Source organism: Pelophylax lessonae (assembly GCF_965119305.1).
Source record: "Pelophylax lessonae genome assembly, chromosome: 12".
Taxonomy (NCBI): domain Eukaryota; kingdom Metazoa; phylum Chordata; class Amphibia; order Anura; family Ranidae; genus Pelophylax; species Pelophylax lessonae.
In genome coordinates, this window is record NC_138779.1 from 217,936,619 (window position 1) to 217,963,249 (window position 26,631).

At 42.8% G+C, this 26,631-nt stretch overlaps 1 protein-coding gene across 1 annotated transcript in view; it reads right to left on the reverse strand.

Moving 5' to 3' along the window:
* Positions 1 to 26,631, reverse strand: part of LOC309569037 (IgGFc-binding protein-like) — a gene marked incomplete at both ends in the record, with an annotated part of 58,640 nt that overhangs the window by 7,272 nt on the left and 24,737 nt on the right. The window contains 10 exon segments of the mRNA XM_082274798.1: positions 1,455 to 1,529; positions 4,410 to 4,425; positions 5,582 to 6,177; positions 9,530 to 10,091; positions 11,372 to 11,970; positions 15,984 to 16,548; positions 18,367 to 18,695; positions 22,835 to 22,976; positions 24,700 to 24,905; positions 25,320 to 25,872. Coding sequence (XP_082130924.1) covers positions 1,455 to 1,529; positions 4,410 to 4,425; positions 5,582 to 6,177; positions 9,530 to 10,091; positions 11,372 to 11,970; positions 15,984 to 16,548; positions 18,367 to 18,695; positions 22,835 to 22,976; positions 24,700 to 24,905; positions 25,320 to 25,872 — 3,643 coding nt within the window.

Below are 26,631 nucleotides of genomic sequence, written 5' to 3' on the forward strand. Positions count from 1 at the left end.
ACATTTTACCTGCAACACATTTTCTTATAGAACATTTCCAAATAAATATAAAACAAAGGAATTAAGAAATAATCTAAAAAAAATAAAAATTTTGAAATATGATTCATTTTTCGTTGTCAATTTCAAATGTTCAAATGCAATTTATAATTTTGCCTAAAATTCAGGGCTAACCCAAGACATTGTGCTGCCTGGATCCAAGAATAAAATGCTGCCCCCCCCAAATAAAAAAAGAATTCCGCCCACCAAATGGCCCCCACATCCATTATTTTATAGCACTATAATTGAAACTAAAATTTTATTCTAGACATGTGTTTCGTTTTGTTTAGCTTCTTTCATCTAGGTATTTTATTTTGTTAAATTCGCTTGATTCGTTCAATTCGGATTCAGGATTCGTATTCAGAATCTGTATACGATATTAGTTTTATGTCTCTTTAGAATTTCCTTCGAATGTTTCAAATTGAAAAAATTGGTAAATTCAAATCGATACATTTTGAAACGGTCAAAAACTTTAGAATTTTTTTTTTCGAATGTGACTGGAAGTGAACAAACAAAAGAAAATCTTCATCAAATGATTACGATGACTCTTGAAATCATCTTTGGCTTAACAAAAACAGCATTATTTGGAAATGGTGCTCTAATAACTTGCACAGCCTTTGAATTCAGAAATATGTTTACAGTTCGAATTCGACTTGAATTCAATGTAAAATTTGATTCGAATTTCAATTAGAATTTCCAAAAGTTCGGACAAATTTTTTTTAGTTATTCGAAGCATTCAGTAAACTTAGTTTATACTGTAATTCGGATATTCGGATATATCCGAATCCCTGAATAAGGAATATTCAGGGATTCGGATATTTGAGAACCAGAGGTTGACTAGTAGACCTGAGAAGGATTAACATTGTTACTTGTGACGGGAGTTCCTTCACATTAAACGCAATTTTATTTTATAGAGGGTCAAATCTTTCTGGTCAAAATATATGATTTGGCAGGCAATGGAGGAACAATGGGGTTGATTAATTAAAACTGAAGAGTGCAAAATCTGGTGCAGCTGTGCTAACAAGTCAACTTGTTCAGTTAATCTTTGACAAACAAACTTCGAAGCTGATTGGCTACCATGCACAGCTGCACCAGATTTTGCACTCTCCAATCTTAGTAAACTAACCCCATTGTGGTGAGGTGTTCCACAGTTTGAAGAGCTGCACTTCTTTTTTGCTGCACGTAATGGAAAGATCTGTTTCAACCTAACTGTGTCACATTTTTGTTGAAGGGTGAACTTGCATTGTGAACTTGAGAGGACTTGTTATTATTTTTATTTTTTTTATGTTTTTGTGCACATTTGAATTTATCTTCATTTTATAAACTGTTTTTAATATTTATCTAGTTGGTTATTATATGAGATATTTTGAGCTTAGCCACTTGTTTATGTGAATAAGACGTGTAATTAGTTTGGTTACAAATTGAATTTCGGACAAAATTTTCCTTATTGTATCCGAATTTCAGAATCACAATAGTAATGAATTTCCCTGAATCTGAAAAATAATGAAACAAATTATCCAAATTTGAAAATGAATTTGATTTTGAAATAAAAAATAAATTTGAATTCAAATTCGTAAACTAATTTGAATTCAAAGTTGAAAAATAATTTTAATTGGAAAATGAATTTGAATTGGGATTTTAAATTTAATTTGAATTTAAATTATAAAATGTAATTGAATTTAGGTTCAAAAATTAATATGGATTTGGATTCGATAATAAACTTATAATTGAAACATATTGCAATAAATACAGTAAGTTATCAAAGTGAAATAAGATGGTGGTTCCTACCTAGGCTGCTTTATAGAAAAGAAAAGAAAAGAAAAGAAAAGCATAGTTTTTGTGTACATTCGAATTTATCTTCATTTTATAAACTGTTTTTAATATTTTTCTAGTTGATTATTATATGAGATATTTTGAGATTAGCCACTGATTTATGTGAACTAGACGTGTAATTAATTTGGTTACGAATTTAAATTCGGACAAAATTTTCCTTATTGTATACGAATTTTATAATCACTATAGAAATGAATTTCACTGAATCCGAAAAAAAAAAAAAAAAAATCATAATGAAACAAATTATCCAAATTCGAAAAAGAATTTGATTTCAAAATAAAAAAAAATTGAATTCAAATTTGTGAACTAATTTGAATTCAAAGTTGAAAAATAATTTTAACTAGAAAATAAATTTGATTTTGGTTTTGAAATGTAATTTAAATTTAAAAATTAAATTGAATTTAGGTTCAAAAATTAATTTGGATTTGATAAATAACTTATAATTGAAACAAATTGCAATAAATACAGTAGGTTTTCAAAGTGAAATAAGATGGTGGTTCCTACTTAGGCTGCTTTATAGAAAAGAAAAGAAAAGAAAAGCACAGTTTTTGTGCACATTTGAATTTATCTTCATTTTATAAACTGTTTTTAATATTTATCTAGTTGGTTATTATATGAGATATTTTGAGGTTAGCCTCTCGTTTATGTGAATTAGACGTGTAATTAGTTTGGTTACAAATTGAAATTCGGGCAATATTTTCCTTACTGTATCCAAATTTCAGATCACAATAGTAATGAATTTCACTGTATCCGAAAAAAATCATAATGCAACAAATTTGAAAATGAATTTGATTTCGAAATCATAAATGAATTTGAATTCAAATTCGTAAACTTTTGAATTTGAATTCAAAGTTGAAAAATTATTTTAATTGTAAAATTAATTTGAATTCGGATTTGAAATGTAATTTGAATTTAAATTCAAAAATGTAATTGAGTTCAGGTTTGAAAATTAATTTAATTTGGATTTGATAATTAACTTATAAATGAAACATATTGCAATAAATACATTAAGTTATTAAAGTGAAATAAGATGGTGGGTCCTACTTAGGCTGCTTTATAGAAAATAAAAGAAATAAAAAAGAAAAGAATAGCATGGATTAGAATAGAATAGAGTAGAATAGAAAAAGCAATAGAGTAGAATTGAAAATAAAGGAATAGAATAGAATTAAAATAGAATGAATATAGCCATTTTTCAAAATTCTAATTTTGATTCGAAAATAAAGAATATATGAAATGAATCTGAATAATAAATGAATTCCGAAAACAAATCATTTTAACATAATAAATAAGATCAAACAAAATTATTACCTTAACGAATTAATTGAAGAATATAAAATAATTGAAAATAAAAGAATAAATTAGAATAGAAATAGAAAATAAAAGCATAGAATAGAAATTAAAATAATAGACGTAGACTGTGGACGTGGTATACTTAGATTTTGCAAAAACATTTGGCACCGTTCCCTGCACACGGCTAATGTGTAAGGTAAAGTCTACAGGCTTGGAAAGATCAGAAATGGATAGAAAATTGGCTAAAAGATAGAATTCAGAGAGTAGTGGTTAAGGTTAAGAGAGTGGTCTAAGGTTATCGGTGGTGTACCCCAAGGTTCAGTGTTGGGGACCCTTACTTTTTAATATCTTTATAAATTATATCGGGTCTGGGATTAAAAGTACCATTTCAGTGTTTGCAAAAATAGAATAGAGTAGAAAAAAATAGAAAAGATTAGAATAGAATAGAATAGCATAATGTAGAACGAATATAGTCATCTTCCAAAATTTCCATTTAAAATTTTAAAATTCAAATTTTGAAATTCGAATTTCGAGTCGATTTGAAAAAAAACAAATATACTAAACAAATCCAAATATACAAAAAAATTCCAAAAATGAATCATTCTAACATAATGAATATGGAGAAACAAAATTATTAACTTAAACAAATCAGAACAAATTTTTACTTTGTGTGCATCTCTAATGTGAATTGTTTTATGAATTGATATCTGTTGGTGCGAACTATTGCACCTTTGCATGCCGCTCAGGCTCTATGGCTGGGGCATTGTAGATCCTTTGCATCCGCTGCTAGGAGTGCCGGCATGGGATGGAACTCGTCCCATCTCCTGCTATGACTCAAAGAAAGAAAGGGGGTGACCCCTGTAGCCACATATCCACATGCTCCTATAATCAGTGTGAGAGTGGCAACCTCAGCCTGAACTCCAACCAGGCCACGCCCCCAATGTGTTTTTCTCCACCCCCTAGAGCTTAGTTATGGGGAATATCTGTTGGCGTGCTGGCAAATGGGATTTATTGCCACCTTTTAGCATAATTATGCTTTTACTCAGGGCTTTTTTTTCAGCTGGAACTTGGTGGAACTCAGTTCCACCACCTCCGGCTCAGGACCTCTGGGAGTATGTCTCCCAACGGCTTCCACAGATCCGATCTCCTGAGCAGCTCCCACTGAGTGCAGGATGGAGACAAGGGAGATGCAGATGCCGGCACCCTCACTGGATCATCTTCCTGCAAGTGAAAGTGGTGGAACCACCTACAGTGTTTGGGAAGATACTAGAGGAGGAAGGGTGCTTATACAGCAACAAAAGTAAGACATGTGAAATATGGTGGCACTTTTAGAAGGGGGAGGGGTGCATGCCAAGGTCAGAGTTGAAGAGGGGTGAAAGTGAGATGTGGATGGGGGGTGCAGGGGCAAGAAGCTGTGGAAGAAAGCTGAATTATGCAGTGTGTGTGAACTCTGCACTGTGTATGCAGCACACCCCTGAACTCTGGACTCTGTATGCAGCACACCCCTGAACTCTGCACTGTGTATGCAGCACACTCCTAAACTCTGTATTGTGTATGCAGCACATCCCTGAACCCTGTACTCTGTATGCAGCACACCCCTGGACTCTGCACTCTGTATGCAGCACACCCCTGAACTCTGTACTGTGTATGAAGCACACCCCTGAACTCTATACTGTATATGCAGCACACTCCTAAACTCTGTACTGTGTATGCAGCACACCCCTGAACCCTGTACTGTGTATGCAGCACATCCCTGAACTCTGCACTCTGTATGCAGCACAACCCAGAACTCTGCACTGTGTATGCAGAATACCCCTGAACTCTGCACTGTGTATGCAGTGCGCTCCCAAACTCTGCACTCTGTGTGTAACCACCTCCAACTCTGCACTCTATACATAATGTACTCCTGGTATTTAATGCTCCTTTAGGACCCTCCCGCTGTTAGTGAAATTTACCGCACCCACTATTTTTTTCAGTTTAAAGTAAGTGTGTGTGTGTGGGGGGAGGTGGTAGATTTTTTTTTTTTTTTGGGGGGGGGGGGGGTCGTGGTTCAGTTCCTGCACCTATTTTCTGAGAAAAAAAGCCCTGCTTTTACTATTTATTTTTTTAGTTTTAAATAGAATAGGCTTAAAATCTCTGTATCAAGTATTTCAGTAATTGTATTTTTTTCCTACTGTTTATACTATATATTTTTCTCTCCACACTTTTATTTTTGTGATAACAGGGTCCTTTTAAGGCAAAAAATGTGGCCCAAAAAGATCTCTATGATTAAACATGGAGAGGCGGAGTCAAACGTGTTGGGGACGTGACCTGGAGCCCAGGCAGAGACTGCCATTCATTCCAATACCACTGGGACTGTATTGATGTGTGGCTTCATGGGATCTATACTTTATCTAGGCCAAAACCTTCATAAAAGACTCACCTTTACTGTCCATTGTACTCCTCTAATCATGGTGATCTCATAGTCATCTACAACAACCTTTAATGCACGCATTCCAAGATATGGACCTTCCCCGAAAGCAATGCTCTCTGCAATAACTGAAAAGTTTCTGAGCTCCACGTTTGTGCTGCAGACATCAGTCAGAATATAGGAACACGAGCCCTGGAGGCTGTAGCTAACACCGTCAAAGGAGGTGAAGTGACTGTTGCTAGCGGCAAGACAAGTGCCTGTGATCTTGTTGTGACAGCCAATGACTCCATCGACCACTCTACATTCTTCATTTGGCCCACAGGGGGCAGCCTCACACTGGACTTGTCCATTTTCCCCACATTGGCATCGCTCGTTGCATTTTCGTGCTGGGTAGAAGACCTCGTCTTTCTGGTAGTAGCTATTGTTGTAGTCGCAGCCACAATCAGAGATGGGGACACAGGTATCTCCACTGAGGATAAAGCCGTTGTCACAATAGCATCCTTCGGTACATGACCTTACACAGTCAGAAGCAGCGGTCAGGCTGGAGCATGTGGCATGACAGCCAGGCCCACAAAGCTCATAGTGGCTGTTTGGTGGGCAAGAAGGTTCTGAAAGGCAAAAAAAAAAAGTCGATTTTATTTTTCAAGCTTGATTATTTTTCACATTTCAAGGCCAATTGTACCCGAAACTGGAACATAAGTACAAAGTGGGCACCAGCAACTCTAGTCTTTAGATTCCCTTACAATCTATTGGGTCTCCAACCCTTTCTAGAACAAGGTGTTACTTTCTTCTGTAGCTAGGCTCTCCAATTACATTTTCAAGCTACAATAAGCAATGAGAGAAATCCACCCAGAGCCGGTGCTAGACTATTTTGCTCCCTAGGCAAGACCAGCTATTTGCACCCACCACTCCCAAAAAAAAAAAAAACTTTAAAATGTTTAAGACAGAATTATTAAAAAAAATGATGATTTGTATTCCCAGTGAAACCACTGATAACTTTTGATCTCAAGGATTCATGCTGGGACATGTAGTTGTTCACTTGTTCAGGGGGGTGTCCTATTCTCAGCTCTGAGGGGTTCATGCTGAGACCTGTATTGCTTCACTTTTGGGAGGGTCACAACATGAACCCCTGAGATCTAAGGATGTGACCTCCTCCGCGGTTGTCATCTGTCCTACAGCAGCAGCTCAGCTGCAATCCTTTCTGTATGGGTCTCTGCCTGCAGGGGACGACTGGGCCAGGGGAATGGGGGGCAATTTCCCACCTGGGACACTCTGATGCCCCATAAAAAGGCTGCACCGCTTCTGCCACAGACATGCCTAAAGGATTCCTGGTGAAGAGAAGTAAAAAGTCCCCACTGCTGACCTACTGAGTGCGGGATAAAGACAAGGACAGAGCGCAGCCCTCCCCCCAGCATGGATGGTGCAAGCTTTGTCTGAGCAGAGGCCGGTTCCATGCCCCACAGGAGACTCTTCTCCTCCGGACAGCCCTGACCACCCCTACTGGCCAGGCTGGGAAACCGGATTTGGACAGTGAGTAGAGAGTAGTTGGAGTGGAGCTTCAGCCTGGAATGGGGTCAGGAGGAGGCCGGGGAGATAGAGAGTAGGAGGGGGGCTGAGTCTCTGCACCATGGGCCTCTGGTTTGTACTTGCCCCCTGGGCTGAAAGTTGCCAGTCAGCCCCTGTCTGCCCGGCTCCCTCATGGCCAGCCTCACCTCAGACTGAGTAGACTGAGACTCTCAAATGCAGTTCCCTTCCCTCTGAGCAGGGGGCCGTCACCACAGAGGCTGGAGGAGGCGGGTGGAATTAAGCACTAGGAGGAAGAGAAGGAAGTTGCATCCTTCTCTGACCTCCACTCTGAATGCCGGGGCTTGCATTAGGTGATGCCACTGGTTGCTGGAAGCCAGGCGGTCCTAGGAACCAGGCAATGGGCAGTAGTGGCCAGCGTGGAAAAAGCGGAACTGGGCACTAATACTTTGAGCGAAGTAATGCTGCAGTGGCCTTTTTTGGGGGCATCAGAGTGGCCTGGGGGCAAGGTGATAATCCACCTCTGCCTCTGTCTCCCCCTTGCCCTGGCCCGGCCCTGAAGAAACCAGCAGCCTAGGCAGCAGTGTGCCCTAGATGGCTGCCTAATCCACCAGGTGAGATATGGGGGTTGGTTAGCTCACAGGCAATGAACATATTTAACCACTTAAGGACTGCCCACCGTATATATACTGCGGCAGGGCGGCCCTTAAACGCAAAATCACTTAAATATACGTGATTTTGCTTTAAGGCTCTAGGGGGGGCGCGCCCAGCAAAATCCCAGCAAAACACTCAAATCACCTTGATTTCTTCTTTGAGTAAACTTAAGGTTAAGGATGTTTATCTTAATTCACCTGTGGGTAACTTTTACCACTGAACCCTACACTATCTATTTTACTGTTTAGCAGCAGTTACACGTGCACCAGATTTATATCAGGACAATCCAAGATAAGATGTCTCTTGAACCAATTGAAAGGTCCTCATTTAGATAAGACCGTCTAAGTCTCTGGTACCCAACCTAAGGCCCAAGGGCAGCCTGGGGCCCTTTGGTATATGATGTGTGGCTTTCAGACCTCAGCAGTCTGTAGTGGGAACATTGATTAGGGTATTAGCATTGATCTCTACTAGCTCATGTAATATGTTCCCAGTTTCATATTGTCTTCTGCAGCATGTCCCCAGCCAACAATGTATCCTGTCCACACTCTCTGACCCTCATTTCCTTTATAAGGTCTGTAGTACCCTCCTAGGTAGGTGCTAAAGAGAGAGTATAGTTTTGAGCTCTGTCTGCTTACCAGAGGAGCTGCAGGCAAATCTATATTGATCTCTGCCTATCAGGGAGCAGGATCTATTAGTGAGGTCTGCTAAATGTGCTCAGTGTGCAATTCATTCAGTCTGAAGAGTGTTCCACGCTGGTTCAATAGGGAGGCATGTTGGACAGTGAGAGGAAACCTAATGAATGGGAGCATAGGCTTTGATATAGTCCTGGTGATTGGCAGAGAGCAGGTCATCTCGGTGCATTCTGGGATACTGTATTAAAGCCAGGAGCACATGTGTTGTGGGGGTCTTTGGCTGGAGAGCAGAGTCCCAGAGGGAAGAGGTGGCTGCTTCCTTCTCTGTAGAGGTGTCATGTGGTCGCAGGAAGTCCTCCTAAGGACCAGAGGAGTGGTTGAGCCTGAGGAGCTGAACCCTGAGGTCCAGGAGAGCTGACTGAGAGGGGAAATACTGGAGACTCTGGGACTATAGTATCGTAAGTACAGGGACTCATGTCAAGGGGCCTGACCTGAGGGGGGGGGGGGCACCCCTGCTTTTAGGATAAGTCAGTGGGCAGGTGTCAGCAGAGGAAGAGAAATAGGATACTGGGGAGAGTGTCCTGAAGATAATTGTCTGTCCATTTAGTCATCTGAGGGAAAGAGACTCAATCTAAATTCATCCAAAGTGGAAGGGTGAATCAACAGCCTGGCTATATCAAAAGATAGGAGTCCTCAGCATTGTCTATAGTTAAATTGGAGTATCCCACTGTTTCCTTCTCCTGTCCCCAATTTGCAATAAACCTCAAAAACAACCAAATACCCCTGGACTGATTATTGGAGTGAGCCGAGTGGAGGAATTAAGAAATTGTATCTGCCATGACTGTGTGCTAGTAACTCAGGGGTCCCGTAGAGTGAATAACTGGCAGTCCTTACGGGGGCAGTGCTACAGGTCTGCAGTTTCTGACAGTCCTTTCAGGCATTACATATATTGAACATTACATGCGGTCCTTGTAATGTTGTGGGTTGCATTTGAGGCCCTTCTTTACCTCATAAGTTAACAACCACTGGTCTAAGTTCTTAAATGAAGTAAGAGTATTGTGAGTTAGATATACGTTAAAAGAAAACATTTTGCTAAATTATTATGCTAAACATTCTGGTTAGTCAAATTCATGAACAATTGGTCACCTACCACAGATGGTGCCTTTCCTCCATTCCTTAATTTGAACCCCTTTTTCTTGACACTCGGTGACATATCGAGCAATGGCCGCACATGTAGCCGAATATCGTCCTTCGTACTGACAGCTGTCAAATACGCAGTCAGTGAAATATGATGTTGGGTCAAGGGTCTCCTTACACTGACTGAAAGGTCCATCTTCCAGTGTGAGAACGCCACAGTAATTTTGGCTGGAGTATTTCTGTGTCTCTTTGTCGCTGCATTCTGGGCATTTTCCTAAACAGCCCACTTTGCATTCAGGTACATCGCCCACTTTATACCTGTCTTCAAACTTAATTCCATCACTTGCATTGACATTGGGGGTCAAGTCATCAAGTGGATCTTGGTTGTAGTTTCCACACAGACCGCAAAGGGCATTAGCATAGGTATTAGGCACCATGACACGGCCATAATTGTCCCAATTGTAATTCATAGTAACTTCAAAATCAGTTCTGACAAAAGCATGTTCTCCCTTCATAAATACCTTGATTGCATTGGACTCCAGGGAAAATGGAATGAAATGGGCAACGCCATCAACCTGAAAGAAAGAATATTAGAGACATTTAAGAAAGATGGCTTGATAACTTAAACAGCACTTCATGAGAATATTGATAATTAAATGTTATTACATTTCAGATGTAGATCCAAAGCAAATGAGTCAAAAAGAACACTTTGGGTTTGGTTTACTAAAACCAGGGCCGGCCTTTGGGGTGTACAAGCTGTGCGGCCGCACAGGGCGCCATGGGCAACAGGGGAGCCGTGCGGCCATCACAGCTTGCAGATGATCAGGCCACACAGCGGGAGGTAAGCGGGGACCGCGGCCTGGAGGTTCAGTGTGGGGGTCTCTGATGTAAGGGGGGCTCTGTGTGGGGGGTCTCTGATGTAAGGGGGGCTCTGTGTGGGGATTCTCTGATGTAAGAGGGGCTCTGTGTGGGGAGTCTCTGATGTAAGGGGGGGCTCTGTGGGGGTCTCTAATGTAAGGGGGTCTTTGATGTAAGGGGGGGCTCTGTGGGGATCTCTAATGTAAAGGGGTATTTGATGTAAGGGGGGCTCTGTGAGGCATCTCTAATGTAAGGGGGGCTAAGTTATTGTTATTTTTTCAAAATTGTCGCACTTTTTTGTTTATAGCGCAAAAAGTAAAAATGGCACAGGTGATCAAATACCACCAAAATAAAGCTTTATTTATGGGGAAAAAATGAACGTCAATTCAATTTGGGTACAGTGTCGCACGACCGCGCAATTGTCCATTAAATTAACGCAGTGCCCAATCGCAAAATATGGCCTGGTCAGGAATGGGGTAAAATCTTCCGGTCTTAAAGCGGTTAAAAATACGCTCATTGAGAATTTTTTTGTCAAAGACATATAGCTAAATACATTTTGGCCTAAATATATGACAAAAATTGAATATATCGGATATTTTTTAACTGTCAAAGTAGAAAAATATTGTTATTTTTTCAAAATTGTCGCATTTTTTAATTAATATCGCAAACAATAAAAATCGCAGAGATGATCAAATACCACCAAAAGAAAGCTTGGTTTGTGGGGAAAAAAGGACGTAAATTTCGTCTGGGTACGGTGTTGCATGACCGCGCAATTGTCAGTTAAAGTCACAGAGTGTCGAATCACAAAAAGTGGCCCAGATGTAAGACAGCAAAATCCTCCGGTGGTAAAGTGGTTAAAATGCATTGTGGTTCCCTTCAAAGACCTCAAATTATAAAGTAAGATTATTATCTCTCAATACCAGTACATTTTCCACATTGACTTAGCAAGGTATAAAATAAAAATTAAGAATTTAGAATATCTCAATTAAATGCTTACCAAAACCCTCTGTGGATGGTCCCGGGTTAGCGTTATTGTGTGGTTGTATACTTCCAAGGTCAATGACTTTGTGTAGGACACAGCTTTGCTACCCCTCTTATCATTCTGAATTTTGATATTAAAAGGGGTAAGATTTGGATCTGGGACGCACAGTCCGGTTAGCTGGTAGATGCAGGTGCCCATGAAATTGTATTTCTCGCCATCGTATGTAGTGTAGTGTGGGTCACCAGTACTAACACATGTGGAGTAACTCACAGGGTAACAGTCCCTGATTCCATTTCTCAACATGCACCTTTCATTGCTCTGACATGTTGCCTCTTCGCAAATCACCATGCCCAGATTCGGGTTACACTTGCAGCGCACTCTGCATTTTTCATCAGACCAAAATTCTTGGTTGGCCTGGTAATAAACCCCGTTGTGGAGGCAACCGCATGTTTTGACATCAATGCAATTTCCGGCACTCAACATATATCCTTCGTTACATTGGCAAGTCTCCACACAGGGATCTCTACATCGATCTGGGGCGTTTCTGTCAAAGCAGCTGGCTGGACAAGCACCACCGCAATATTCATACCGGCTGTTCTCAGGACAGATCATATCTGGGGAAAATTGAACAAATCGTTTTATTAAACATTATATTTTTCTTTAAAACACAACCCTACCCAACCTTCATGTGTATGAATGTAGTAAAGCAGGATACATTTTGCAGCTTGGTCTTTACAGCCTCCAGAGACTTGAGTAAGGTCTACCTTCACCTTTTCTATGGATTGCAACAGGCCAAGCTACAAGGTTACATAGTTAGTCAGGTTGAAAAAACCAACAAAAAACAAAAAACAACAAGGTATGACTAAAAACCTTTAGGTCTACATGGGACCTTATACAGCTGCGTACTAAGTTTTCTGAAAATATGCTTGTTCCTTGTCAGGTAAACTCCAACAGTTTGGCTAATCAGCGCATTCACGCATTGGCGCGAATATGCATGCGCGGCCAACTCCGGGCAAGATCAACTAAGAACGTGTGTGCACCAATGCGCACGCGTGCACGCAGGACGTGACGGCGCTTGGCGCCAAACGGCCTATTTAAGCTCAGCAATGACAGTCACTAATTGCTGGATGATCTTCAGCTCCCCGTGTCCCTTGTGCCTTGTTTTGCCTGCTTATCTTGGATTTCCTGTTGCCGACCCGGATTGCTTGACCTCGACTCCTGTTGATACCTCTGGCTCCTGACCTTTTGGCTTGTCCCTGGACTCTCCTCTGCTTTCTCTAGTGTCTGACCCGGCTTGGCTTTTTGCTCCGCATTACCAGTCTCCTGTGGGCTACCCAGCTTACCTTGTTCCTGCAGCACACCTGCCTGGCTTGTCAAGTGTTCCAGATCCGCCTTGGACCTATCACCCATTGGCCGCAGCCACCATCTGGCCATCCCAGCCGGCAACCCGTGCTACTTCGGGCACAGCACTCCCTGTCTCACCTCCAGGGGTGTTCTGCATCTAGCCGCAAGGGGAGCCCTCTCTACACTCCGGCTTCGGACCAGGTACGTGACATTCCTCCTTTCTCTACAGGTCTATGCAAATTGGAAACTTAAAGTGGAAGTTCAGGCAAAACCTAACTAAGGCTAAACCTACTCCCACCCCTTTTCTAAACCTATTCCATCTAATTATGTAAAAAAAAGATCTGTATACCCACTTAAGCCCTGGAAGATTTTACCCCCTTCCTGACCAGGCCCTATTTTGCGATTCGGCACTTCGTGATTTTAACGGACAATTGCGCAGCCGGGCGACGCTGTACCCAAATGAAATTGACGTCATTTTTTTCCCACAAACAGAGCTTTCTTTTGGTGGTATTTGATCACCTCTGCGATTTTTACTTTTTGCACTATAAACAAAAAAATAGCGTAAATTTTGAAAAAATAACAATATTTTTCACATTTTTTTATATGAAATTCCCCAAAAAAAATGTAAAAATCAAAATTTTTTAAAATTTTTGGCCAATTTGTTTTCTGCTATATATTTTTGGTGAAAAAAAATCGCAATAAGCATATTTTGATTGGTTTGCGCAAAAGTTATTGCGTTTACTAACTGAGGGAAATATTTCTGTTATTTTTGAGTAATGGCGGTGATCTGCGATTTTTTTTTTGCGGGACTGCGACATTGCGGCGGACAGATCGGACCCTTGACTGACATTTTTGACACTTTTGGGGTTACCAGTGACATTACTACAGTAATCAGTGCTATACATATGCACTGTTACTGTAAAAATGACACTGGTAGGGAGGGGGTTACCTTTATTGGTGATCAAGGGGTTAAGTGTGTCCCTAGGGGCGTGCTTCTAACTGTAAAGGGGTGTGGCTAGTGGTGTAACAACAGAGACATACGATCCTACATAGCAGGACCTATGATCTCTGTTCTTACACAGGGGAGAATGACAGGCGGCTTTGTTTACATCTATCGCCTGCCTTTCTCCCTCTCCACGGGGAGATCGCGAGTGACCGGCGGACATCGGGTCCGCCGGTCACACGCGCGGACTTCTTAGGGAACAAGCGGGGGTGGGAGCGTGCCTCTGGCGGCGCGTGCTTGCCCCCTAGAGGCTCACAGGCTAGTGACGTAGTCCTACGTCACTTTGCCTGTACGGAGCTGACTACCGCCGTAAATAGTCGTGCGGCGGTCGCCTAGCGAATACTTACCTTTTCTGAAGTCGCTCTGGTCCAGTCACATGGTCTCTCCAGTGGCAACTGCTGGAAATGCCTTGGAGATGATGTCACCCATAGACTTACTATGGGGCATCTGTTGTCGGCTGCCCCTCCTCTACACAGTAGCTGCCGCTGACAGCTGATAATGGGACTGGACCAGAGGGGCTTCAGAATAGGTGAGCATACAGATCTTTTCTTTACAGGGTTAGATAGAATAAGTTAAGAATGGAGGGTATCTACCCCTAAGGTTTAGCTTTAGTTAAGCTTTGCCTGGACATCCACTTTAGGCATTTAAAAAGATCGCCACTCTACCATCAGAGGGCATAGCTTAGCAGAGACCTGTAGGCTGATGCTGCTTCTTACCTTTTGACAGTACAGGCTGGTCCAGTAGAGTGGCGATCCTTACACACTTGACTGCTTTCTGGATCAGCACATGGATACACTAGCACCCTACTTAACCCTGAAGAACTGAGAAAGAGGCTCTTTTCCTCCTTAGAGTGGCACCACAATCAGTGCCGGGACAAGGTCACCTAGAGCCAAAGGCGAACATGCCAAACTGTGCCCCCCCCAAGATGTATGAGCATTATGTGTCAGCAAAAAATCCACTCCCCCAAAAAAATTGGGCACTAGTCTGCATGATTACCCCCTAAGCATAAATTTGCCCTCCTCCCAGTATGAATCTGCCCCCTGCCGAAATCCCCCATCTCAACACAAATCCCTGCCCCCAACCCCAAAATCCCCACAGCACAAATGCCCCCCCCCCCCCCAAAAAAAAAAATATCACCCCTTCTAGCACAAATCCTCCACTCCTCAAATTTCCACTCTCCGTACATATCCCACTCCTAACAGAAATATCCCCCCCTCTTAGCATAAACATGCCCCAATCATCCGTACTAGAACAAATCCCTCCCTCCCCCCAAAAAATTCTCCTGCTAGCACAAGTCCCCCCCCCCCCACCATATCTCATCTTTTAGCAACCCCCCCCAAATTGACCCTTCTAGCAAAATCCTCTTCTCCTATTCCCCTTCCAATTCCAACACAAATTCCCCCGAATCACCACTCTTAGCGCACACACCCAAATTTCCCCTCCTAGAACAATTCTTACCCCCTGCTGCACCCCAAATCCCCCCTCCCAACACACATTCCCTCACAGTGCCCCCTTCCCACCTCACATGATATCACAGTGCCCAGGGAGGCAGCCTCTACCGCCCCCCATTGTCCTGACCCTGGCCACATGCTATATTTACCAGGCACCAGGATGTACATGACTGAGTCCAGGAAGTAGAGGGTGGCCCTGGATGATGCCTGAATAAAAATAGTTCATCCTTCTGGAGAAAAAAGCAGATGAAGGCATTGAGGGGGAGTACAGGGAGCTCTGTGAGTGGCAATGCCTGGAATTGTTATTTGGATATTCAAGGAAAAAGTTTGACCGCACTCAAGAATAAATAAACTTGAAGTGTTTATTCCCATAAATCGAAAACAACAGTGCATCACACAGACATGGACATGGTTGACGCGTTTCACGACTCTATGGGTCGCTTATTCATAACCCATGAGTAAGCGACCCATAGAGTCGTGAAACGCGTCAACCATGTCCATGTCTGTGTGATGCACTGTTGTTTTCGATATATGGGAATAAACACTCCAAGTTTATTTATTCTTGAGTGCGGTCAAACTTTTTTCTTGAATGACTGACTACTGGACGACGGATCCGACCGGAACCTGGGTGATTGCCTCACCTGAGCGGCTTTTTCTGTGTTGTTTGAATCATCTCTGGAATTGTTATTTGACACATTAATCAGAAAGAATACTGTATATATGATGCAAGATCCCATTTAAAAAAAAAATACAGAAAAGATGGAATTGTCATATCAATAGTAATGGGAAAATTCTAGAACATCTTCCAATTTTTGCTAAATCTACTTACTGCATCCTGTAGCATTCCTCCAGTTAGGAAGTTCCACTCCTTGTTTTCGGCAAGCCGTGGCATAAGACTCAAAAGCCTGACAGAGGCCAGCTCCGTTGTGGCTACAGACATCCTTCACGCAGCTGGTGAAGTATAAGGTGGTGCTGACGTTAGCGTGACAACTACTGAAAGGTCCACCATCGTCCTCGATGACGCCACAGAATTCCTCTCCTTCATAAATGGCTTTTAAGGTTTCATTACATTCTACACAGTTTCCTTGACAGCTGTCCGAGCAGAAAGTATCATCATCAATGGCTTTCCATGACTTTGCCCACTTAGTAATGGTGGTGAGCTGCTTCTTGTCAGGGGACATCTTGTCATCACGAGGATTATTATTAAAGTTTCCACAGAGACCGCCCATTGACCCATAGTAGCTACTGGGAAGAGTGATTTCCACTTGCCAATTATAGTCATAAGCCACTTTAAGGCCGAACTGAGTTTTCAGGGTGGCATACACACCGGTTAGGGTTATGGTGAGTTTATCATTTAGCAAACTCAGAGGGAGTAATGTAATTTCACCATTTACCTAAAAATGGGAGAGAAAAACGGATTTAACTTGGTGCATGATTACCATATGTGCCGGTTTCCTGGTAACAAACTCTATTTTGAGGTGTCTTGGAGCCTCTTATTTGAATTCCATTTGTCTACTTTGAATGTATGCCTCTTTTTCCAAAAGTCTCTGACCATTTTTTTAAGGGTGTTAAAAATGGGAGAGGGAGATGTTGTGGGTGTGACTACAAATGTGGGCATGATTTTTGGGGGGTGAGATGGATCCCAAATCATATGGGATTCCAATTGGTGTATTCAACAAGTGCAACCTGACGGACTGTAATTTAAGCCCATGCTATACCTTCTACAATCTAAACCTAAAAGTTCTAAAAAATCCATGAATGCACTTTGGCACAACAGAAATAAAGGGTCGGCCTACATCAAAGTGATATTCTTCAATTCTATTTTTATTTTGATGAGCTTAGTCTTCCTCTAGCTTTATGGTGACTTCAGTGATGGGACTCTGCCATAGCACCTGGGAATTTAGGTTGTTTTTAGTACCCACCCCTGAGCAGAGAATTGGACCCCTCCCACTCTATAAAAAAAAAAAAAGCTTTGGTTGGAATTGAGCTTTAACCACTTGCCGACTGCCGCACGACTATGTACGTCGGCAGTCAGCCCCTCACAGGCAGAGCGACGTTGTACTCAGTAGGGACTGATCTCAACCACATGGGATGATGACGACTCTCCTGCCCTATATAACTGTTACGATCTGTACTTTTAAAAAAGGTGGAAGTGATAAACCACTTTAAGACCGAAAGGATTTGCCCCCTTAACCACTTGCCGACTGCCGCACGACTATTTAAGTCGGCAGTCAGCCTCTCACAGGCAGAGCGACGTAGATCTATGTCGCTAGCCTGTGAGGGTCTAGGGAGCGAGCGAGCGCGCGCCCCCGGAGGCGGTCACGGACCCCCCCCGCGCGTGTGACCGGCAGACCCGATGTCCGCCGGTCACTCGCGATCGTCGGTGCAGAGGGAGAAAGGCAGGCGGCTGATGTAAACAAGCCGCCCATCATTCTCCCCTGTGTAGGAATAGTGATCATACGGTTCTACTATGTAGGACCGTTGATCACTGTTCCTACACCTCAAGCCACAGCCAATCACAGTTAGAATCACGCCCCTAGGGACACACATAACCCCTCCCTCTAAAAAAAAGTTAACCCCTTCACTGCCAGTGTAATTTTACAGTAACAATGCATATGTATAGCGCTGATTACTATAGAAATGTCACTGGTAACCCCAAAAGTGTCAAAAATGTCAGTCAAGGGTCCGATCTGTCCGCCGCAATGTCGCAGTACCGCAAAAAAAATCACAGATCGACGCCATTACGCGTTAAAAAAAACAACAAAAATTACAAAAATCTTTCCCTTTGTTAGTAAACGCGATAACTTTTGCGTAAACCAATCAAAATACGCTTTTTGCAATTTTTTTTACCAAACATAAGTAGCATAAAACAAATTGGCCGAAAATGTTAAAACATTTAGATTTTTACATTTATTTGGGGGGGGAATTTCATATAAAAAAATTTGAAAAATATTGTTGTTTTTGCAAAATTGACGCTCTTTTTTTGTTTATAGCGCATGATCAAAAAATCGCAACAGGTGATCAAATACCACCAAAAGAAAGCAGTGCCAAATCGCAAAATAGGCCCTGGTCAGGAGGGGGGTAAAATCTTCCGGGGCTTAAGTGGTTAAAGTAAAGTTTAAAAAAAAAATGGACCAAAAATTATACATATATTGCTATACTGTATATAACGTGCATGTCCACAAATGTATCATATATTGAACACCACTCACCCGGACTTGTCCAATTTCATCTTTTAGGATGGAGATGTTGAAGCCATAGACAAAAATGTTGACCAGCCTGACGGCAGAGGATACCATACTCCCCCGATTATCATTCTTCTCCTCAACACGGAAGTACTCTAAGGTTTTATCCATGCTGCGGTATTCGGCAAGAACATAAGTACAGGTGCCATGGAAATCAAAGTTGTAGCCATCGAATGTTAGGTAGTGAGGATCTCCCCAACCAGTGCAAGAACTTGAATAATCAGGGACACAAACTGGTACATCATTGGTACTTTCACAATGCTCCTTTTCCCTGCACGAGACTGACTTGCAAGGATCTAAAAGAAAAAAAAAAAAAAAATCAAGAAATTCTAAATGATAAAAAATCAAATAAAAAAATGAATGAACTTAATAAAATAATTTATAACTTTCATTTTCCTAAGAAAAAAAAAAGAGGACCTGTACTCTGGAACCTGTGGTTAAAAAAGGTAAGCAGGAGGCAAAGGAATACTTACCTGTGCTCTCCCTGCAGCTGATGATTTTCACCTTTACTGACTTTCCAGCCCTGTTTCGGTACAGTGTCTCTGTAAGGAGCCACCATCTTGGTAGAGGAGCAGGACTTTGCTTCCACATGTCAGAGTTTCCCCCCCAATGACTGGTTGAGGGAATATTCAAGAAGCAGCAGGAAAGGTGGAGTAAGCACATATCCATAGGATGTATGAAGAAGAAGATCCTTTGCAAGTCCTCAGGTACAGCTTCCTCTCCAGCAAGGATAACAGTGGGCATGTCAGGAAACGAATACAGCTGATGCTTTTTCTCGTGCAATTAATGCTCATTCTCAGGGCCTGGGCACTGTGGTATCATGGGGGGGGGGGAGCACCACAAGGAGACTGGGGGAAGGAGAATTGCGTTCAAATGAGAAATTGGGGGGGGGGCAGCAGGGGGTAAGTATTGTCCCAGGAGGAGAAATTGGGGGTGAGGGGGAGTGCTAAGTGTTAATTAGGGGGATTTGTGTTGGGAGGAAAGATGGGGGAGGAAGATGTGTGCTGGGGGGGGGGGGGGGGGGTTGAGAGGAATTTGTGCTGGGAGGGGAAAATTTGAAGTAGGGGAGAGAAGATGTTGGCCAGAAGGGGACATTTTAGGGGAATAGGATTTGTGCTAGGAGGGGTAAATTATTTTTTTGGGGGGGTGGGCATTTGAGCTGGGGGGATCTGGGGGATAGGGGGCAAAGATTTGCGCTGAGAGGAGGGATTTCATTAGGGGGGCAGATTTGTACTTGGAGGAGGGGGAGTTTATGAATAGGGGATAAAAATGCAGATTAGTGCTCAGTGTTTTTGTGGAGGGATTTTTGCTGACATAATGCTCATACATCTTGGGGGGGGGGGGCAGTTTGCCATGTTCGCCCTGGGCTCTAGATGATCTTGTCCTGACATTCTTCATTCTCATGCACCTACTGCTTGTGCGCATGTTCCAGCATACAGACAAGCACGTGCCATTAACCAACATGCGCAGGACATGTCGGCGCATCTGTGTGCACCAGCGCATTTTGGTGCATGTCCAATCCCATGAATGGCGCCAAGCTACCTATTTAGAGGGGGCCCAGATGTGTACTAATCGTTGGATGTTCTTCAGCTTCCCTGTGGCCTGTGTTTCTGTGCCCATGCTTTTTCTGACTGACCATCCTTTGCTAACTCGGCTTGCTCCTGATCTTGCTCTGTGGATTCTGGATACCGATCTTGGCTCACCTCTGACTACACTCTGCCTGCTTCCCTGGTGCTGACCTCTGCCTGCTATCTGACTATGCTTCCTTCGGTCTTACCCTGTATGACCCTGGCTCACCATGACTACGACTCTGTCCCTGGCAGTCACCTGCTACCCTATTACCAGCACCCATGCTTCTTTGAACCTTGTACCTCTGTCACCACATTCAGACCAGTGCCACAGGGGAAGCCCTCTCATCAGCTTGGCCTCCAACAAAGGTAGGTGACAAGAGCGTGACATCACCAAGTCTCACTTTAAATCTAGTGAGACTAGAATTCAGAAGCACCAGTGCATTGAATGCTCTCACGCTGCAGATGCCCACCTATTAGGCTCAAGACACAAGAGTGCCAAGGCAAATAAAGTGAATTTCTATTTTTTAGGAGGAATTCAAGATAAAAAAGTAGACTGTTTAGTTTAGATTCAAATAAGAAAACCAAATACTGCCTGCATGCTTTCGGCAATCGGTGTAAAGTGACTAAACCCATCTCTGTTCGGAAAAAAAAAAAGGTGGGTGTGTCCCTCCTTGGTGACTCACTCTGCAGTCTGTGTAAGCGGAGCTCTGTTGCTCTTTAGCGGTATAGCCTTGAAACCCACAGAAAATAGCAGCTCTATATTAGGCTGGGGCACATGCCAGCCAAGACCGGCTTAGTTTATATCCAGACGTCGCCATTCATACCACAGGTGCCTTTGCTGACTGAAGATGTCTACAGCTACATGTATGGCTGATCTAAATAACTGGAAACAGGCAACCTTGGCTGTCGGTGGTGAGATCTCTGCATATACTGTATGACATGGCCATTCTTCTGCTTTGTTGTATACATCCTACCCGCATGCTTGGGGCTCCGCTGATATCATAGTGGCTCAAGGGTCATATCATTTGTGCACACCCCCATTTTCAAATTTTTCAGCTACTATGCACTTTGGGGAAGCTGTTTCAGAGGACTTGAATGCATGTGAGCGCTCCTCATTTGACCACATGACACAGGCTGGACCCGGCACATAGCGCTGAGCTCTCCTTCTCCTATATATGGGATCTTGTACTGCCATGATGTTATCTATACAGGAGTCCATCTTCCATCTATGGAAAGCGTGATCCACATCAACCTTATCTGATATGCATACATCCTACTGGCATGCAAGTGGCTGCGGTTTGCCCTTATCAACAACAAGTGGACTATGCTTACATTAATGGTCAGCATTAGTGGACATTGCTCAGGGGGCAGTATATACAGCCACAATTGGTACCCTTTATTTGGTAGTTACTCTGCACAGTGTTGGTTCTTATCTGCCTTTACACTTGGACCTTTAGGTATTTAGTCCACTGAGGCTTCTATTTTCTCCTACTTGAACTGTAGCTCTAGCGGGTGATTCTAGCGTCAAGCAGGTACTGGACAGGAAGGGCAGGGGGGAGGGTCCTTGCTGGAACAGATGGGTTTAGATTCTGGGGTTGCTTTCTTTGGGGGGGGGGAGGTGCTATGGGTTTGGGGGGTGTTGGGTCTTGCTTTCTTCTTTTTGGAGGGGGGATGGGGCTGTAGGTGGACAGCGGTTTGCGTAATGATGGTTTTTTATGTTTCATATTGTTTATAAATTTGCAATGATTGGTGTCTGTGACAGTATTCACTGTCACTGGAAGTTAAAAACAGATAATTAATGGTTTGAATTGCTTCAGATGGGGCGGTCATATTTGCCAGCAATATCTCCATATATCTCCATATAGGAATATAAAGATTTATTCCCATTTGCCATGAAATCTGTACTTCCTAAATGCTGTATATATTACATATCTTTCAATGTCAGACAGGTTTTCCTTTTGTTTGTGTATTGGGAGGGAATGTGGATTGCCCTGTCTCATTGTTAAGTGTTAATGACCTCCCATTGTTCTGTCTGACTGCCTTAAGAGAAACGTATTATGGGATGTATATAGGTATGTGGATTGGATGCTAAGGGGGAGAAGGGATTGTCCCACATTGTATATTTTTGTGTACACAGTATGAGAGTGAAAAACTCTGTTCCTATTGGATTGTGAATGTCACGTCCGGTCTTCAACAAGGTCCACCTAGGCGGTAACCTTGTGGGTAAAAACTGTATATAAGTCTGTTTCTTGTTCAATAAAGTTGTTCTAGAGTTACTTCATCCTCAATCTAGAGTCCTGTCTCTTATTGGGGGAATATGCTGCAAGGGATTGCTATGGTCTTCCATACTCCCTTAGATAATCACTGAGCTCTTGTAAGAGTTGTGTAAGAGCTTGTTCTGCTGCACTCTCTGGGGAAAGAGAGGTTCACCCACAGGAACCTGGAGCCTTGTCATAGGTCCAGGGTTGGTAGGAGACGGCGAGACCCTAACCAAGCTGCGGCGGTTCGTGGGGTCTGAAGTGGTTACGGTGTCTGGTGGAGTGCTTGGAGCCCTCAGGAAGCACTAGGAGCATCTGTCAACAGAGGTGCCTGGTTGGGGTGCTGGTTGATCCGTTACAGTGTCATATTCCAATTTCTTGCTTTATTTGGTTCAAAGAATAAATGCTGCAGAGTATGAGGTTAAAATAGAATATATTTGTATTTTTGACTCCTCGGCATACACAGAATGTTGAAAAACCTAGGTATTCTTTTTATAAAGTTATTTAGAAATAACGTTTTGCTTAAAACTTTAATTTTGCCCGATGTTCTGTAGTTTTTAACCTTATTCAACTATGTAATTATGACATCGAAGGAGGACGCCTTACCTTTGTTGACACATTGGACTTGTCCATTCAATATTTTACAGATCTCATCAGAGCCACAGCCGTACTGTATGCACTCCATCACACGACGAGAATTACAAGTACAAGCCTGGCTGCAATCTTCAGAAATGACGGTCTGATTCACCTGTGACAGAACAAGATGCTTGTAAAACTCTTTGGAATGAAATGCAGTTGCAGCAAGATTTTTATAATGCAATGAATGTTGTGCAAGAAAGAAAACTGTGCAAAGGGTATCTCATCATTTTGGATAATTATATCAAGTCATCTGAGGGACCCATGGTCAAGAAGAAGATAGCCTTTTTTTGTTAGGTTAGGAAGTTATGAAATAATTGACTTCAAGGTAGGAGTGTCATTGCTATATGTGAAGATAATGTCATTACTCTTAGAGATGCAAGGACGTTTCCTCCAAATTTCTTCAGGATGAGAATGCGAAAATCAGAGCGACGAAACTCAGAGAGGAAATACTGTGTGATATGTCTAGTTTGAAATAAGTACCGATTCGATTTTGGAACAGAGAGATAATTATATTCCCCAATACTTATTCTGTGTCCAACCTCTACCAGTATGTCAAACCCTGATGAAGAGGGTGACCCCTGAAATGTGTTGACTATACTATGAATCAGAAAGGGATTATTTTGTTGCAATTAACAAGATATTTGGACTCTCACTTTGGACGAGGCACATCATTTTTGTCTCAGTTAACCCACATGTGGACTGGGTAACCCATGAGTATGGCATGAGCAATCAGAGAACCTCTACATTACCAATACAGTTCAGAAGCCGTCAGAGGTTATGTGGAGTTCCCAGCTCCTGTCTGATCACTCTAAAGAATTGGGGGGAGGTTGGACCCAGTAAACCTCTGACAATAGACTGATGGTGTCAGGATCGGGATCTGAACCCACAACCTCTGTTGCATCCAGCAGTAGCTCTCCTTGCTAAGCCACTTAAGCTGATGGACAGCATCCTGTCTAATTGGAAAAGCTTGCCTTGTGGCTTGTTTCTGGTGAACTTTGAACTCCTGGCATTTCCTATTTAAGCCATGCCTTTGCCCTTCCTGTTTGCCAGATTATTGTGCTCTCTCCAGCTGATATCTTGCTCTTTTGTATACCTAAAATTGTCTTTGTCTCCACTACTACTCGATACCAACCTTTGGCTTGTTCCTCGACTATGCTTTCCCTTGATCTCAACCTGCAACCACCTATTACCAACCTTTGGTTTGTTTGCTGACTTAACTTCTACTTGATCCCTACCTGCTATATCTGCTACTGGACTCTGGCTTGCTCACCCCCTGGTGGTGGATTCTAAGGACTGCAACCTGATACTAACAGGCAGCAAAGGCCATCTCCGCCATCAGGAGCTCTGGTATATAAGAATACCGCTTAGTGCTTAAACCCTGCCCCATCCACTAGGGTGACCTTCTTGTGTACTTCTCCATCTGGTCATTGGGAGCCTTTCTATTGCTATAGCTACTGGTCTCCAAGCCTGACCGCTGACCATGACAGATAGTGGCATAATGACAAAAAAAATGTCCTTAATTAAAATGGTTGTTCTGGGGTTTTGCATTGGAAGGAGTTGAGAATGTGTGACTTCTTGGTCTGCAGGTTTGTAGGATTTGGAAAAGGGAGTTTCAAGGGTTTGGCCTACTTATAGCCAAAGTAATTTGCAAAGTGGTCTTGCCTGGGGTCCTGAATCAAAGCTGATATGAAAATTAGAGGAACTTTGCTATACACTGCATTCCCTGTGTCCACATAAATAGGACATTTTCATACTTGACCAGAACAGTGCTTTTAAAGGTATCATAACTGGGTTTCAGTTTGTTCACAGCATGTATAATTGAGAATTCACACCTGATAGAATGTGGCATTCAAGATGCATCTGTCACAGACAGCAGGGGTCACGCAACGGCCATTTTGGAAAAGGTATCCGGTATTACACTGGCAGCCCTCAGAGCAGGTGGTTGGACAGCTGACGATGTCATAGAGGGAGGAGCAACTGGTAGAGCAGACGTCAGCACAAAACTCATAATGGCTGTTCTCCTCAGAGCAAGTGTATGCTGAAACATAAAGGTTAGAACAAGGTTATTGCTTTATTTTGTATTTATGACCACAAATAAACCCTATTATAGGTATCAATATTCAAAGGTATGCAAAATTTAAGCTTATTGTTCAATTTTGACACGTTATTCAGCACAAAAATGTGCAAATGTGTGCTTTATTATAAGGTGTTTTTCAAGTTAGAATGCTCTCCACTTTTTTTACTGCTTGTGTCAACTTAAGGATATTTTATCATAATTCCTGTCCTAGAGACACAATAGGAAGTAAAGGAAACCTCTAAAAAGTAAGTCAAGCACCATCACCCCCCGATATACCAGGGATCTCTAACATTTTTAGTACAAATATTCGCTGCCGAAAAAATCCCCCCCTTACCTCAGGGTCCCTAGTACAATCCCCCATTACATGTAACTTACGGCAAAAACTAGGTGATCGCCATGGTTTCATAATTACTCCAGCATCTTGGCAAACTTTGACGTAGCCTTGAAGGATTGGACAGAGCTCTCCAGTTTTTGCGCAAAGAATATTCACACAGCTTTTCAGGTAGGCAGTGGGATCATAGACCTGGTGGCAGGGTGCAAAGGGCCCATCTGCTTGGACGAGAATGCCACAGAGGCTCGCCCCTGCCAACTGTTTCTGCACTTTTTTGGGGCAGTCAGAGCAAGTCTTGTTCCCAGCATCACAGACCTCAGCGGTAACACAGGTTTCAGGAGAATCTATCCAGGATTCAGCAAACGAAACAACATCATCATTGTGTGGACTGAACTCGTCTTTGTCGTTATCATTGTAGTTTCCACACAGACCGCAGATCTGGTTGTGATAAGTTGCAGGCACGGTGACATGAATGGCATTGTCGGAGTTTAGGGTTAAACCAAAGTCAGTCTTAAGGACGGAACCACCACCCTGGTATTCAGCTCGTAGCTGTCCAGCTCCTAATTCAAATGGCAGAGTCCGAAGGATATCATTCACCTGTATGAAGAGATTGACTCTTTGGTTAGCAATGCATGGGTACTTCTCAGGTTATGTAAGAACCAGGTTACAGTCTCTGCATTATGGCGCTTAAAAACCTAGCTGCTCAGGAAATGGTCAAAGAATCTGTGTCACTTACAATCCATTGGAGAAAATGGTGTCAAAAAGGTAAAAGGCCCCAAGGTAAATGAAAAAACTGGAAGTTTGCTCAGAAGTCACTTTGAAAAAACCACTACCCTAGCATTTATAGCTGCAGCCATCTTAACCACTTGCCGACTGCCGCAAGTACATTCACTGCGGCAGTCAGCTGCTCCTGGGAAAAGCGACGTAGTACTACGTCGCTCACCCAGGAGCCTGTAGGGGGCTAGCACGCGCCACCGGAGGCACGCTCCTGCCTCTGCTCGTCCACAGGCATCCCTGCGCGTGTGACCAGCGGCTCCAATGTCCGCTGGCCACTCGCGATCTCCCGCAGGAGAGGGAGAAAGGCAGACGGCTGATGTAAAGAAAGCCGTCATTCTCCCTGGTGTAACTGAAGAGATCATACGATCCTGCTATGTAGGATCGTATGTCTCTGTGGTTACATCACAAACCATGCCCCCCCACAGTTAGAAGCACGCCCCTAGGGATACATTTAACCCACTGATCACCAATAAAGTTAACCCCTTCCCTGCCAGTGTCATTTTTACAGTAACAGTGCATATTTATAGCACTGATTACTGTGCTACTGGTACCCCCAAAAGTGTCAAAAATGTCAGTCAG